The 13,967-nt window shown below is 67.6% G+C and overlaps 5 protein-coding genes across 6 annotated transcripts; 3 read left to right on the forward strand and 2 right to left on the reverse strand.

The window, feature by feature from the left end:
- Positions 1-844: 844 nt before the first annotated feature.
- Positions 845-3,785, forward strand: PAOX (polyamine oxidase). The gene is made up of 7 exons (XM_063406172.1): positions 845-1,319; positions 1,636-2,128; positions 2,207-2,406; positions 2,632-2,887; positions 2,975-3,087; positions 3,170-3,327; positions 3,632-3,785. The coding sequence occupies exons 1-7, from the start codon at positions 1,010-1,012 to the stop codon at positions 3,767-3,769; spliced, it is 1,668 nt and encodes a 555-aa protein (XP_063262242.1). The 5' UTR covers positions 845-1,009; the 3' UTR covers positions 3,770-3,785.
- A 383-nt stretch (positions 3,786-4,168) lies between these two features.
- On the forward strand, positions 4,169-7,279 carry MTG1 (mitochondrial ribosome associated GTPase 1). Of its 2 annotated transcripts, XM_063406174.1 has the most exons (11): positions 4,169-4,327; positions 4,414-4,478; positions 4,602-4,706; positions 4,790-4,870; positions 5,077-5,133; positions 5,810-5,900; positions 5,981-6,042; positions 6,189-6,285; positions 6,389-6,470; positions 6,588-6,700; positions 6,798-7,279. In XM_063406174.1, exons 1-11 carry the CDS (start codon positions 4,207-4,209, stop codon positions 6,893-6,895), a joined length of 972 nt encoding a protein of 323 aa, XP_063262244.1. In that variant the 5' UTR covers positions 4,169-4,206; the 3' UTR covers positions 6,896-7,279. The 2 variants fall into 2 exon arrangements, with proteins under 2 accessions (XP_063262244.1, XP_063262245.1); XM_063406175.1 differs by lacking the exon at positions 4,414-4,478 and having other exon boundaries at positions 4,192-4,327; positions 4,593-4,706.
- An 82-nt stretch (positions 7,280-7,361) lies between these two features.
- Positions 7,362-8,732, reverse strand: SPRN (shadow of prion protein). Its single transcript, XM_063406180.1, has 2 exons — positions 8,584-8,732; positions 7,362-7,978 (listed from the first exon to the last, which is right to left on the reverse strand). Exon 2 carries the CDS (start codon positions 7,969-7,971, stop codon positions 7,561-7,563), a length of 411 nt encoding a protein of 136 aa, XP_063262250.1. The 5' UTR covers positions 7,972-7,978; positions 8,584-8,732; the 3' UTR covers positions 7,362-7,560.
- A 210-nt stretch (positions 8,733-8,942) lies between these two features.
- ECHS1 (enoyl-CoA hydratase, short chain 1) lies at positions 8,943-11,255 on the forward strand. Its single transcript, XM_063406173.1, has 8 exons — positions 8,943-9,104; positions 9,793-9,990; positions 10,062-10,189; positions 10,270-10,369; positions 10,466-10,570; positions 10,647-10,766; positions 10,853-10,920; positions 11,004-11,255. The coding sequence occupies exons 1-8, from the start codon at positions 8,990-8,992 to the stop codon at positions 11,067-11,069; spliced, it is 900 nt and encodes a 299-aa protein (XP_063262243.1). The 5' UTR covers positions 8,943-8,989; the 3' UTR covers positions 11,070-11,255.
- Positions 11,256-11,380: 125 nt separating this feature from the next.
- PRAP1 (proline rich acidic protein 1) lies at positions 11,381-13,048 on the reverse strand. Its single transcript, XM_063406179.1, has 4 exons — positions 12,942-13,048; positions 12,742-12,814; positions 12,586-12,644; positions 11,381-12,199 (listed from the first exon to the last, which is right to left on the reverse strand). The coding sequence occupies exons 1-4, from the start codon at positions 12,947-12,949 to the stop codon at positions 11,749-11,751; spliced, it is 591 nt and encodes a 196-aa protein (XP_063262249.1). The 5' UTR covers positions 12,950-13,048; the 3' UTR covers positions 11,381-11,748.
- Positions 13,049-13,967: the final 919 nt, after the last annotated feature.

The following is a 13,967-nucleotide window of genomic DNA, read 5'->3' on the forward strand; positions in this document are numbered from 1 at the left end:
GCCTATGCGGAGGTGGGAGGGAGCTGGGCCTGTTGAGTCTGGCTGTGGGGGCACAGGCTGAGAGCAGCCCCCCAGCCGTGGCACACAAAGGAATGGAGGGGATGGATGAGGCCAAACCCTTCTTGGCAGCAGCAACAGGGGATGCAATGAGGGGTTCTGGCCTCAGATTGCAGCCCAGAGGAGTTCAGGTTGGATTTGGAGAACATTTTCCCCTGAGAGAAGTCCCCAGGGAAACGGAAAGTCTCCATCTGGGCCAAGCCAGGCACCTGCCCACATTGTTTGGGCTGGGACTCAGGGGCCAGAGGTCCCAGGAATGGCTGCTTGGCTCAGCACCAAGACACTGGGAATGATCATCCCTCATCCCTGGGAGCTGGTGACCCCAAATGCCCTGGGCTGGCTTGCAGGGCCACCATCCCTCCAGGAAGCTGCTGCCAGGCTGATGTCCCCAGCCCATCCCACCGTGCTGCTTGCTGCAAACCTGGAAGTCGGGAAAATCCCTCCAAAATAAATACTCAAAAGAGATTTCAGGAGCCTATGCTTTGACAGCCCCAGCTCCTCCTTGCATGTGAATATTTTCTGGGGAGCTGCCAATGCCAGCAGGGACACAGTAACCCCATAGGCAGCTGGTAGAGCCGGGTAGCACAGTGAGTTCTCTGAGGGTCCCACTGGGAGTATCCCAGTACATCCCAGTACCCTACCCCACCCCTGGGCAGGTGACAGGAATGCTCGCTGGCAAAAAAGACCCACCAGACAGGGTTGGGAATGGAGAGTCTTATTGTACCCATGAAGGTTTGGGAATCGCGGGTGGGCAGGAGTGCTGGGATGTGTGTGGCGGGACCGGGGGACACTGAGCAGCCACTGCCTCTCCACCTGGCCAGGCTGGCCAGCCACGGAATAAAGTGGCTGCGCAGGGGCAGAATGGTGAGAGGAGGAGCGTGGGGAGGTGGTCCCAGGGCTCCCCACTCCAGGAGGGGTCCCCTCTCCCACCGCGGCCTCCTCCTGCCCCCCCATGGGTGCAGGCAGCCGGTTCATCACCACGCCGGGACCCAGGGGCACCCATCCCTGCCTCCCTCCTTCCCCGCCTGCCGCGGCTCGGGCGGCTCCAGGGGCGGTGCCGTTGGCGGCGGGCGGCGCCGGCGGCGGCGGAGGGCGGTACCGGCCGGCGCGGGCGGCCATGGAGGGCAGCGGGCGGCGGGTGGTGGCGGTGGGCGCGGGGCTGGCGGGGCTGGGGGCGGCCCAGCGGCTCCGCGGACACGGCTCCCTCCGCCTGCTGGAGGCGGCGGGCCGCGCCGGCGGCCGCGTCTGCACCCGCCCCTTCGGTACGGGCGGGGAGGCCGGGGGAGGCTCCGGGAGGGGGTGGGCGGCACCGGGGGGCGGGCCCGGGCCGGGGGCGGCTGTGCCGGGATGCGGGAGCTGCGGGCGGCCCGCCGGCCCGTGGGGCCGGTCCCGGGCGGGCCGGACACGTGGCGGGGGTGGCCGGTCCCGTGGGCACGCGGGGATCGAAGGGAAGCCGGTCCCGGGTGGCGGCGGGCCCGCCGGCTCCGGCCTTTCCGGGGGCACGGCCGCGCCCCGAGGGCTTCTGCAGGGGCACGGCTCGGGCTGACCCGCTCCCCGTCCCTCCCTCCCTCCCGGCAGCGTCGGGGCTGGCGGAGATGGGGGCACACTGGATCCACGGCCCCTCGCCGGGAAATCCCGTGTTCTGCCTGGCCTCCCGCTACGGCCTGCTGGGCCCGGAGGCCGCCCGGGAGGAGAACCAGCAGGTGGAAGCGGGCGGCCACCCCCCGATGCCGTCCGTCACCTACGGCAGCTCGGGGAAGGTGCTGAACCCCGAGGCAGTGCGCGAAGCCCGCGACCTCTTCTACGCCCTGCTGGCCTCCACCCGCGCTTTCCAGGGGTCCAAGGAGCCACCGTGGCCCAGCGTGGGCCAGTACGTGCGGGCAGAGATCGCCCGGACCGTGCCCACGATGGCGGGGGGCCAGGAGGGTGCCCGGCAGCTCCAGCTGGCCGTGCTGGCCGCCTGCCTCAAGCTGGAGTGCTGCATCAGCGGGACCCACAGCATGGACCTGGTGGGGCTGGAGCCCTTCGGGGAGTACGTGTCGCTGCCCGGCCTGGACTGCACCTTCCCAGGGTAAGCGCGGCGCTCCGCAGCGGACGCGGAGCGGTGTTCCGGGGGCCGCCCCGTCCCCAGCGGTGACTCCTCCCACAGCGGCTACAGCAGCTTGGCCGAGCGCCTGCTCTCGGAGCTGCCCGAGGGCACCGTGCTGTTCAACAAGGCAGTGAGGACCATCCAGTGGCAAGGGTCCTTCCGTGAGGAAGGGGACGATGCCAGGGTTTTCCCCGTGCGGGTGGAGTGCGAGGACGGAGATGCTTTCCTTGCTGACCACGTCATCGTCACCGTCCCGCTGGGTGAGGACACCGACACCTCCCCCTGCCCTGCCCGTCCCCTCCGAGCGGCTGGCACGGCTGGAGACGGGCAAGTGGAGGGGAGGGATCGCCTAAACCCCTTCCCAGCCTCCCCTCTGCCACCGGGAAGAGGTTGGAAAGGGGTTTGGGGAGGTGAGAGCATCTCAGACACCATTTAGGAGCTGAGCTGAGAGCTGCCCCGTTGCCTGCCCAAACTGGCGGCTGCAGGTTTCCTCAAGGAACGGCACCAGGAGTTCTTCCAGCCGCCCCTTCCCGAGCGGAAAGCGCAGGCCATCCGCAACCTGGGCTTTGGCACCAACAACAAGATCTTCCTGGAGTTCGAGCAGCCCTTCTGGGAGCCCGAGCAGCAGCTCCTGGAAGTGGTGTGGGAGGACGAGTCGCCCCTGGAGGAGCCCAGCGCCGACCTGGAGGCCAACTGGTTCAAGAAGCTCATCGGATTCGTGGTGCTGCAGCCGCCAGAGCAGTAGGTGGCCGGGGGTTCGGGGCGTCCTCTGGGCCCCTGCTGGGCACGGGGAGAGGCGGCAGCTTTGAGCGCCACATTCTCCCCCAGGCATGGGCACGTCCTGTGCGGCTTCATCGCGGGGAAGGAGTCGGAGCACATGGAGACCCTGAGCGACGCCGAGGTGCTGGGCGCCATGACCCACGTCCTGCGCACCATGACAGGTGCCCGCCCCGCCCTCGCTCCCCGCCCTCCCGCTCACCGCCGTGGGGCATTCCCCGATCCTACCCCACGCCCCGTCCGCAGGCAATCCCGCCCTGCCCGCGCCCCGGAGCGTGCTGCGGTCCCGCTGGCACAGCGCTCCCTACACCCGCGGCTCCTACAGCTACGTGGCCGTGGGCAGCTCGGGGGACGACATCGATGTGCTGGCACAGCCCCTGCCCGAGGACCCCCGCGACCCCCGGGTGAGGGTTCAGCCCCGGGGACGGACGGACGGACGGACGGGCGGGCGGGCGGGGGTGGGGCCAGGCCACTCCGGGAGCACGGGGAGGCGGCAGTGCTGACCCTCTGCTCGGGTCACCCGCTGAGCTCCACGGGGATTGGGGGTATTTCCACAAGAGTCGCGGACGGGCGGCTCCTCCCAGCCGCTTCAGGGCGCGGCGCGGGTGCCTAGAGAAGGGAGAAGTGCCCATTTGTGGGGTTTTAATGCGGTCGCGGGGTGCCGGAGCGCGGGGGCGAGGCTGTTCTCTCACCGCCCGCTCTCCGCAGCCCCTGCAGCTCCTCTTCGCCGGCGAGGCCACGCACCGCACCTTCTACTCCACCACCCACGGGGCGCTGCTGTCGGGGTGGCGAGAGGCCGAGCGCCTCAACCAGCTCTTCCAGGCGCCCGTCCCCGCAGCAAAATAAAGCCCGGTGCTTTGCCCTTGTGTCTCCTTTATTGAGAAACCTCCGCGCCGGCGGCTTCTTCCTCTCCGTGGCGGGATGGATGCGGCGGGGGTGGCTCCACGGGGGCTGCGGTGTCGGTTTAATACCAGTTGGTGCTGGAGATGGTGTAGCGGGGGTCGTCCAGCGGGTCCTGCGTCGGGCCTGGCCGCGGGGTGGGCGCCGGGGTGGGCTGAGGGGCGGATGGGCGAGGGGGTTGAGACTCAGAAACGGCGGCACGGGGAGCGCCAGGGCCCGCGGGGGGCACTCCGTGCCCCCCGCGGGCCCCGGCGCTCCCCGTGCCGCCGGGAGGTGCGGCCGAGCCCCCCAGAGGCCCCGGTGGTGCCGGCGGCGTTTCCGCCATTGCTGTTCCTGAGGCGGCTTCCGGTCGCGCCGGAAGTGACGCGGCTCGCGCCGCCGCCATGCGGGTGTGGGCAGCGCTGAGGGCGGCGGGGACGGGCCCGGGCCCGGCCGCGTTCCGGGAGCGCTTCGAGTTCGGCGGCCGCGATGTGGCCTCGTGGTTCCCGCGGCACATGGCGAAAGGTGAGGGGCGGCAGCGCGGCGGATCGAGTTCCCCCCACCTCGAGCGCCCGCTGCGCGCTCACGCCGGGCTGTGCCGTGTGCTGCAGGCCTGCGGCAGATGCGCCTGGCGCTGCGCCGCGCCGACTGCCTCGTGGAGGTGCACGACGCTCGAATATCCTCCAGAGCTGCCGGGGAAACCTCCTCCTTGTCCCTCCAGACCACCCCTGCCCCTCTCCACCTCCTTTCCGTCCCTCTCCCCGTACGCGCTCTCAGTCACTGTCCTTAGCGCAGCCACATTCCGCTGTCGGGCCGTAACCCCGCGCTGCAGGAGGCGCTGGGCATCCGCCCGCACGTCCTGGTGCTGAACAAGATGGACCTGGCTGATCCCCGCCGGCAGCCGGTGAGCGCCGGGGCGGGGCCGGGCGGGGGGCAGCGGTGGTGTCACAGGCAGGTGACAGCAGTGCCTGTTCCTGTCCCCTGCAGGCAGTTTTGGAGCAGCTGAGGCAGCAGGGGTGCTCGCACGTGGTCTTCACTGACTGCCAGCGTGATGTCAATGTCAAGAAGGTAGTGGGGCAGCAGCCCAGCCCTGCTCCCTGGGGAGCTCCCAGCCCCATGGAGAGCCCTCGGTGCTCCAGCTGGCTGCTCCCTTTCCACGTCCCAAACCCTCTGCTCAGCCCCCACTGGGCACATCCTGCTGGCACAGTGTCACCAGGTGAGTGGCTGCTGCCAGGCAGGGCACAGAGTGGCAGCCCTGTCCCTGTTCTCTGCAGGTTGTCCCCATGGTTGCCAGGCTGGTGGCTGACGGCCCACGCTACCACAGGGCCGAGGTGAGACACGTGCACAGGGGGTCACAGAATAGCCACAAAGAAGGAAGGGACCCACAAAGACCATCCTGTCCCACTCCTGGCCCTGCACAGACACCCCAACAACCCCACCCTGGGCATCCCTGGCAGCGCTGTCCAAGCACTCCTGGAGCTCTGGCAGGCTCAGGGCTGTGCCCATTCCCTGCGGAGCCTGGGCAGTGCCAGCACCTCTGAGGGAAGAACCTTTCCCTGATCTCCATGCTGACCCTGCCCTGGCACAGCTCCAGCTGTTCCCTGGGTGCTGTCCATGTCACAGAGAGCAGAGATCAGAGCTGCCCTCAGGAGGAGCTGCAGCCCTTGGTGAAGTGTGACCTCAGTGTTCTCTGCTCCAGCTGAACAAATCCAATGACCTCAGCTAGCCCTTGTGTGACCCTCCAGACCCTTCCCCATCCTTTGGACACTCTATGACAGCTTTACATATCTTTTATGTTGTGGTGCCCCAAAACTGCCCCCAGTGCATGAGGTGAGGCTGCCCCAGTGCAGAGCAGAGGGAGGGTCACCCTCCTCTCCAGCCAGGGCACGAGGCTGCTCCCACACATGCCAGAAGTGCCACCAAACACTGGGATATTGCCCTGTGGCAGCTGCAGGGGTGGGTGCCTGGTAACCAGCTGCTCCTTGCCTGTGTCTCCCTGGCTTCCAGAGCTCCGAGCACAACATCCTGGTGATCGGCGTGCCCAACGTGGGCAAGTCCTCGCTCATCAACTCCCTGCGCAGGCTGCACCTCAAGAAGGGTATTTCTGCACGGGGCCAGGGCTCGGGGAGGAGGGAGGCACAGTGTCACATGTGTCCCTGACTGTGCCTGTCCCCCCAGGCAAAGCCACCGCGGTGGGGGGCGAGCCAGGAATCACCAAGGCAGTGCTGTCCAGGATCCAGGTACCGTCCCTGCGTCCGGGACACCTCCGGGCTCCCCGAGCTGCTCTTGGAGGGTTGTCATGTCCCCTGTGCAGCCAGACCTTGAGCTCAGTGCCTGGCTCATTGGCCGTGTGGTGCTGATTAGCAGCCCTGCCTCCCCGTGCCAGGTGTGTGAGCAGCCCCTGATGTACCTGGTGGACACCCCTGGCGTGCTGCCCCCCAGGCTGGGGGACGTGGAGACAGGCATGAAGCTGGCACTGTGTGGTAAGCTGGAGGCTGTGGCCAGGGGCGCTCCCCCAGTGTGGAAAGAGGGGTGGCCAGGGCTCAGCAGGGCTTAGGGAGGCTGGGGCTTGACCCTCTTTTCCAGGCGCCATCCGTGACCACCTGGTGGGGGAGGACGTCATGGCCGACTACCTCCTGTTCGCCCTGAACAAGCAGCAGCAGTTTAGGTGAGCTGGCAGGGAAGCAGGGAGGGGTCCCGTGGGCTGATGGAGATGCCGTCCCCAGGGAATCTGGGGGGAGGCAGTGCCAGTGCCAGTGCCAGGCAGTGCCATCTCCTCTGGCAGGTACGTGCAGAGATATGGGCTGGGCCAGCCCTGCGACCACATCGAGCCCCTGCTCAAGCACGTGGCCCTCAGCCAGGGCCGCACGCAGAGGGTGAAGGTGCTCACAGGCACAGGTGGGTGCTGCAGGGGCTGGGATTTTTGGGGATGCCAGGGCAGCTCCCGGCTGCGCTGACACTCCTGTATCCACTGCCATTTCACTGCCATTTCCAGGGAATGTCAACATGATGATGCTCAACTACCCAGCTGCTGCCTACGAGTTCCTGCGGGACTTCCGAGCAGGACGCCTGGGCAGGGTGACACTGGACTGAGACTGTCACGGCACAGGCACAGCCCGCAGCCGTGTGGACTGGGGACACCCTGGTGCCCCATGGGGCCGGGGACACCTCAGCAGGGAGCTATGGTGTGTGATTGAAGGCTCTGCCAGGGCTGCCCCTGTTTTGGGCAAGAGGCCGCAGGGACAGGATGCCCTGTGGTGTCGCTGTTGTGATGCTCCTATGGAGAGCTGTGCCCGCCCCGGAGAGCCTGGGGCAGGGCTGGTGCCCCCGGCTGGCACCTGGAAACTGCCCGGGAGCAGTTTCCCCGCGGTGGTGTTGGCCTGCTCTGGAGCCTCCATCCCGAAATAAAGCCTGCGTGGGCAGGGGCCGGGCGCTGGCCATCCCAGGGTCCCGCCCCTCGCCCCGCATGCAGCCACACGTGCTTTCGCCCAGTTTTATTGTCGCCTCCTCGGCCTCCGGACACGGCGAGGCCACGGACAGGGGCGCGGTGCGGAGGGGTGTCCGAGCCGGCAGAGTTTGGCTCGGTGTGGAGGGGTGGTGGTGGAGGGTCTTCCGCGGGGGTCCTGCCCCGCCGGCGGTGGGTGGCCATAGCCCCGGAGCCGCTGCTCGGCCGGGGCGTGGGGCTCAGCCCCGGTGGGGGCGGCCGGTCCCGTCGGCGTCGTGGGTGCACCGGGCACAGTCAGGTCCCCCGAAATCCATCAGCGGCGGAGGAGGGCGGCCAGCGGGCACAGCCAGGGCAGCGCCCGGCCCGGCGGGGTCCCGGACGGCGCGGCGGAGGTCCAGGCGCTGGCGGCCGCCGTCCAGTTGCCGTCGCGGTACTCGGCGCCGTCTCCCGCTTGCAGCTCTCCGGACAGTCGGGCCCGGCGCAGGGCCGCCCCCGCCGCCACGCCGGCCGCCGCTCCCGCCGCCGCCGCCCCCGCCACGCGCAGGGCCGCCCCGGCGGAGCCGTACCGGGGCACGGCCGCCCTCGGCCGGCTGCGGGCCGCCCCCCGCGCTGCACCGCGAGCCGCCCCCCGGGCGCCGCCGCGCCCACCCTTGCCGCCCACCGTGTCGCAGAAGGTGGCGGCCAGCAGCACCAGCGCCCAGCACGCCGCCGCGCTCCGCCGCATCCCGCACCTGCCGCAGGGAGGGAGGGAGAGCCCCGCCGGTCAGCCGCGCCCGGCCGCGGGCGGACCGCGCACCGACGAGTCCCGCTCGCGCGTGTGTCACGGCACACGCAGATAGCCGCGCGTTGCATAAACGCGCTCCCCCCACCCCTGTGGATGATGCTCCCGCACACGCACGCTCCCGCACGCCCCTGTGGATGATGCTCCGGCACACACTCGCACACGCGCGCTCAGCACAGCCGTGCGGATGGATGATGCTCCCGCTCAGCCGTGGGGATGGATGATGCTCCTGCACAGCCGTGCGGATGGATGATGCTCCCGCTCAGCCGTGGGGATGGATGATGCTCCCGCTCAGCCGTGGGGATGGATGATGCTCCGCACAGCCGTGCCGATGGATGACGCTCCCGCACAGCCGTGGGGATGGATGATGCTCCCGCTCAGCCGTGGGGATGGATGATGCTCCCGCTCAGCCGTGGGGATGGATGATGCTCCGCACAGCCGTGGGGCTGACGCTCCCGCACACGCTCGCACCCACGCGTTTCTCTGGCCTCGCACACACCTGGCCGCGGGGCACACTCACACCCCCGCCCCTCCCTCCCCGCCCGCGGGGCTCACCAGACGCGGGGATGCCGCCGGCTCGTTCCGCTCCTCTCCACTCCTCCCTGGCCGTGCTCCCGCTGCCGCGCTCCCGCCGCGCCCCCCGCACTCCCCCCACTCCCCGCGCGGGGGGCGGCGGGGAAACCCCCCCTCCTCGCCCTTTCGCCTTCTCTCCCCGTTCCCCGCGGCGCCTCTAAGCCTCCACTCCCCGCCGCCCCGGCCCCGCCCGGGCCCCGCGGGCAGCACGGCGGGACCCCCGCTCGGGGCGGCGTTCGGGCCCCGCGCCCCCTCCCACGGCCCGGGGGTCCCGGCCCCGCCCCCGGCCCCGCCTCGGCCAATGGGAGCGGCGTCTGGCGGGGCGGGGCCGGCTGCACCAATGGGCGGCGGCGGGAGGGGCGGGGCGGGGCTCGCTCCGCGCTCCGCCATGGCCGCCCCGCTGCGAGCGCTCCTGCGCCCCGCCGCCGCCGCCGCCGCGCTGCCCCGAGCGCGCCTCCCGCCGCCGCTCCGCGCCCCCTGCGGCGCACGGGGCTGCAGCGCCGGTGAGCACCGGGGCACCCAGGGGGCACCGCGGGTGGGTGGGCTTGGCCGCGCTCAGCGCCGGACACCGGGTCCCCGCACCGGGCACGGTCGTAGCCCCGGGCGGGCGTGTGCCCATCGAGCTGCACGTGATCCCTGGGCTGCGCACCAGGCCACGGCACCGGGTCACTGCTCCATGTACGGACCTAGCGCCGGGCACGGAGTCCCCGGGCTGTGCACCAGGGCCACGGCCCCGGGCACCGGGACCCAGCAGAAGGGACGGTCCCAGCTCCGGGCCCGAGCACAGCGCGTTGCACGTGGTTCCGGAGCTGCGCTCCAGAGCCCTTCACCGGGCACCGGGGCCTTGCGCCATGTATGGGCAGTGGCACTGCATACCAGGGCACTGGCACTGGGGCCCAGCGCCGGGGTCGCTGGACCATGCCCCGGATCCCAGCACTGGGTCCGGGACCACGCACGCTGTCCCAGCATGGGCTGCTCACGGGGCTGCATTTCGCGGGCTGGGGTGGCACTGGGAGCTCCTCCGAGCCGTGCTCCCGGTGACGTCCCGCCGGCTGCTGGTGACCGCTGGCATCAAGGTCGCCTTTAAATAGCAAGGAGCGACGGTGGCCAGGCGTTACCGAGGGTGGCCGGGGGCCGGCCCGGTGCCCGACAGCCGCTGGGCTAACGGGCCAGTGCTGGTGTGGCGGGCAGGGGCCGCATTCCAGTACCTGCTGGTGCAGAAGACGGGAGCACAGAAGAACGTGGGGCTGATCCAGCTGAACCGGCCACAGGCGCTCAATGCGCTCTGCGAGGGGCTCATGGCAGAGCTGCGGAGGGCGCTGGAGGCCATGGAGAGCGACCCGGAGGTGGGAGCCATCGTCCTCACCGGCAGCCAGAAAGCCTTCGCAGGTAGGACAGGGGGCTCTGCTCACCCCAAATATTTGGGAGGGATTGGTGTCCCACTGCACTTCCCTTTGCAGCTGGCGCAGACATCAAGGAGATGCAGAATAAAACCTTCCAGGAGTGCTACAACAGCGGCTTCCTCGCCGGCTGGGACAAGGTCTCCGTTGTCCGCAAACCCATCATCGCCGCCGTCAATGGCTACGCCGTGAGTGTCCCGCACATCCCCCTGCACCCCCTGTCCCCACCCTGGCACCCCCTGAGCCATCTGTGCCTCCCCTGTCCCAGCTGGGAGGCGGGTGCGAGCTGGCCATGATGTGCGACATCATCTACGCCGGGGAGAAGGCGCAGTTCGGGCAACCCGAAATCCTGCTGGGAACCATCCCAGGTGAGCAGCAGGCATCTGCCAGGGCCTTCCATCCCAGCTGGGCTGCGGACAGCCAGGGATCCCTCTCCAAACCTCTCCCTTCCCTAAATGCCCCAGGTGCCGGCGGGACACAGAGGCTGACCAGGGCGGTGGGGAAGTCGCTGGCAATGGAGATGGTGCTCACCGGGGACCGGATTTCAGCAAAGGAGGCAAAGGAGGCAGGTATGGCCATGGGACAGCCCTAGCACTGCAGGGTCTGGCAGGGAGCCATCCCCCCACGTCCCACTGCTCGTCCTAGGTCTGGTCAGCAAGGTCTACCCCGTGGAGAAGCTGCTGGATGCAGCCATTGCCTGTGCTGAGAAGATCGCAAGCAACTCCAAGCTGGTGGCTGCCATGGCAAAGGAGTCAGTGAATGCTGGTAGGGGCTGGGGGCCAACTGGGAACCCCTTGGGGGGGCTGCGAGGCCAGGTAGAGGGGTCTCCCCAACTTCTCCCTTGCTTTCAGCCTTTGAAACGACGCTGACAGAAGGAAACAGAACAGAGAAGCGCCTCTTTTACGCCACCTTTGCCACCGTGAGTAGGGGGATCAGCCCCGTGGCATGAGGGGTAACGGGGCCGCTGCAGCCCCCTGAACCTCACCTCTCTGCTTGTCCCAGAGTGACCGCAAGGAGGGCATGACGGCGTTCGTGGAGAAGCGCAAGGCCAACTTCACCGACAGCTGAGCCCGGGAGGGGCAGGTCCCTGGGGTGGTGCAGGTCCCCATGGCCTCCTGCAGCCCCTCCACCCCCTGCCTTACCCCCCAGAGGGGACTGGGACCCGTCAGCAAGCAGTACATGCTTGGGGTGACAGCCAGAAGTGGGGACCACCTCTGCCGTCGCTATTAAAGGGTTTTCTAGGTGCTGCTGGGAGATGGGGCATCCTTGCTGCGAGGTCCTGCTGTAGCTGGGCAATGTTGGGGTTCACTGGGCCCCCCCCACGCTCCGTCACACTGCTCTCTGATGCTGGGCTGGCCAAGAGCAGCCTTGTGGAGCATGGGTCCGTGTGTTCCCTGGGAAGGGGACAGCCTGTGGCACCTTCTGGGGCACAACACCCATGTGCTGAGTTTGCCTGGCCTCAGCCTCACCTGGGCTGAACTGAGGCCGGGATGATTGGCTGAGTCTCCTGTCCCAGGGCATCATCCTCGTCCTGCCTGGCGCCTTGGGGTAATCCTGAGGGAGGTCCTGCAGGTTTGGAGGCCCTGCAATTAGCAGCAGGTTTCTGCCAGTAATGAGGAGCCCACCAGGACACGTGCAGAGGGGAGTGGGTTTATTGGTGAGGGTCAAAGCTGGGTAGGAAGGGGCAAATCTTCCCAGGAAGCTCTAAGCTCCCACTCCTCATTTCACAGCCCGGACACATCTGCACTCAGCTGTGGTAGATGTGGTCACGGTCCTCCTCCGGGCCATTCTGCACCTCCAGGGACAGCATCCGGGGTGGCCTGTAGGTGTCAGCCTCCCTGGCATCATCCCGGGGGTGGTACAGGTGGTCACGATCCTCCTCCGGGCCATTCTGCACTTTTGGGGCCAGCATCCGGGGTGGCCTGTAGGTGTCAGCCTCCTTGGCATCATCCCGGGGGTGGTACAGGTGGTCACGATCCTCCTCCGGGCCATTCTGCACCCTCAGGGCCAGCATCCAGAATGGCAGACGGGGATTGGCCTCCCTGGCACCATCCTGGGGGTGCTGGAGGTGGTCACGATCCTCTTCTGGTCTTGCCTGGACTTGGGGTGGGCCTCTCTTGGCCCAGGCATTGCTGGAGAAGACCTTTACACCCGGTTCATCCTCCTCGGACGGCTCGATGGCTCCTACGCCCAGGATGCTGGAGGAGGGGAACCAAATCAGCGAGGAAAGGTTGCCAAGTGCCACCCTGTCCCAGGGGAATCCCACCCCAGAGGAGTGCAGGGACCCTGCTGAGATTCCCCACACCCCAGGAAGCACCAGTGAGGATCTCGGCATGCAAAGGGGCTAACTTAACTATTTGTTCCACAAAAGGAATAGAGAAACCAACTGGATGCTCAGGGAGTTTACATAAGTCAGGAAGGAAGGGAGATGAAGCCCTTTAATTTTGGGAGCCTTTTAATTTAGGGAGCCCTTTAATTTTGGAGGGCACAAAGCAAGAAGGGGGATTTATTCCCCCCTCAAACACTTTCCATTTTGGGGTGTTGCTTTATTGGTTTTTGCAAGCCAGATGTGAGCACCTCTTACATTTCCTCAGGCAGATCCTGCTCCGGGGCCCGGTCCTTCCACCTGGAGCTGCTCAGAGCCTGTGGGGAGACAAGGGGGTCCCGAGGGGGGCACGGGTCACACGTGGGTGCCCCCATCAGAGGGGGCAGCAGGAGGGCAGGCTGGGGCAGGGCTCACCTGGGTGCTGCCGGGTGCCAGCAGGAGGAGAGCAGTGCCCAGCAGGACGGTCACACTGCAGAGCCCCATGGCCCTCAGGTGGAGAAGGGATCAATGGCACAGACGTGGTGGCACAAGCCCCGTTCCCATGCCCACAGCTCCTCCCCAACCTCAGCACCCCCCTGCCCACCCCTCATGCCCTGGGGCTGGCAGGGACCTACCTGTCCATGGCTGCCTCCTGCCACACCTGCCTCGCACTTTGCCCGGCCCACGTGTCCCTGGTGGCACTGGGCGGATCCAGGTCCTGCTGCCACCCATCCCACAGGTCCCTGGTGGCACTGGGCGGATCCAGGTCCTGCTGCCACCCATCCCACAGGTCCCTGGTGGTAATGGGTGGGTCTAGGCCCTGCTGCCACCCAGCCAACAGGTCCCTGGTGGCAATGGGTGGATCCAGATCCTGCTGCCACCCATCCCTCCTGTCCCTGGTGGCACTGGGCAGATCCAGATCCTGCTGTCACCCATCCCACAGGTCCCTAGTAGCACTGGGTGGATCCATGTCCTGCTGCTGCCCCTCCTGTGGTGGCACTGGGCAGATTCGGGTCCTGCTGCCCCCCATCCCAGTGTCCCTGGTGGCACCGGGTGGATCCAGGTCCTGCTGCTCAGGGAGATGGCACCCCATGCACCCCTGGGCTCTCCAGGGTAGTGTCCCTGTCTTCCTGCCACTGCACGATCTCTGGAGAGATGGGACATTCAAGATTTGGCTTGAAATAAGGATTTTTGACAGCCACTGGCCAGCTGGGAAATACTTTGTTGCCCATGGGCTCTGTGAAAGGCTGGTGGCCCAGAAGAGAGCCAGTCAGGAGCCCTGAGGGTGTACCTGCAACTTCACTTTGGATCCCAGTAACAAGGGCAGGCACTCCCTGACCCTGGACTCTGGGAAAAAGCAATTCCCAGGTCAGAACTGGTGGAGCTGAACACACAAGAACGGGCAGAGTGCGCTCTGCCTGGCCTTTGGACCATCCCACGCCAAAGCCTGCAGGAGCTCCAGGAGCGTGGGGCTGCTGCCCCTTCCCAGGGATCCCAGGCTGGGAAAAAGGCTTCATTCGGGGCTTTAGCGTTAGGAAATGGGTTTTGGTCCCTGCTGCCAGATGTCCTTGTGTGGCTGCAGGGTCTGCCTGCTGAAGACAGCACTCTGCAGAGCCCACGGAGCAGGGATTAGGGCTGGACAAGCTGGATGAGTTTTAAAC

Source organism: Prinia subflava, chromosome 9, assembly GCF_021018805.1.
Source record: "Prinia subflava isolate CZ2003 ecotype Zambia chromosome 9, Cam_Psub_1.2, whole genome shotgun sequence".
Classification (NCBI taxonomy): Eukaryota; Metazoa; Chordata; class Aves; order Passeriformes; family Cisticolidae; genus Prinia; species Prinia subflava.

Excerpts from the sequence above, each read along its gene's own strand:
- PAOX (XM_063406172.1), top strand. The coding sequence starts at position 1,010 with ATGGGTGCAGGCAGCCGGTTCATCACCACGCCGGGACCCAGGGGCACC. Across the intron at positions 2,407-2,631 it reads CATCGTCACCGTCCCGCTGG|GTTTCCTCAAGGAACGGCAC; the intron begins GTGAGGACACCG and ends TGGCGGCTGCAG. Across the intron at positions 2,888-2,974 it reads GTGCTGCAGCCGCCAGAGCA|GCATGGGCACGTCCTGTGCG; the intron begins GTAGGTGGCCGG and ends ATTCTCCCCCAG.
- MTG1 (XM_063406174.1), top strand. The coding sequence starts at position 4,207 with ATGCGGGTGTGGGCAGCGCTGAGGGCGGCGGGGACGGGCCCGGGCCCG. Across the intron at positions 4,328-4,413 it reads CCCGCGGCACATGGCGAAAG|GCCTGCGGCAGATGCGCCTG; the intron begins GTGAGGGGCGGC and ends CGTGTGCTGCAG. Across the intron at positions 6,471-6,587 it reads AACAAGCAGCAGCAGTTTAG|GTACGTGCAGAGATATGGGC; the intron begins GTGAGCTGGCAG and ends CTCCTCTGGCAG.
- SPRN (XM_063406180.1), bottom strand. The coding sequence starts at position 7,971 with ATGCGGCGGAGCGCGGCGGCGTGCTGGGCGCTGGTGCTGCTGGCCGCC.
- ECHS1 (XM_063406173.1), top strand. The coding sequence starts at position 8,990 with ATGGCCGCCCCGCTGCGAGCGCTCCTGCGCCCCGCCGCCGCCGCCGCC. Across the intron at positions 9,991-10,061 it reads CAGCCAGAAAGCCTTCGCAG|CTGGCGCAGACATCAAGGAG; the intron begins GTAGGACAGGGG and ends TTCCCTTTGCAG. Across the intron at positions 10,571-10,646 it reads AAAGGAGGCAAAGGAGGCAG|GTCTGGTCAGCAAGGTCTAC; the intron begins GTATGGCCATGG and ends TGCTCGTCCTAG.
- PRAP1 (XM_063406179.1), bottom strand. Across the intron at positions 12,645-12,741 it reads TGGCACCCGGCAGCACCCAG|GCTCTGAGCAGCTCCAGGTG; the intron begins GTGAGCCCTGCC and ends GTCTCCCCACAG. Across the intron at positions 12,200-12,585 it reads CAGGATCTGCCTGAGGAAAT|CATCCTGGGCGTAGGAGCCA; the intron begins GTAAGAGGTGCT and ends CCCCTCCTCCAG.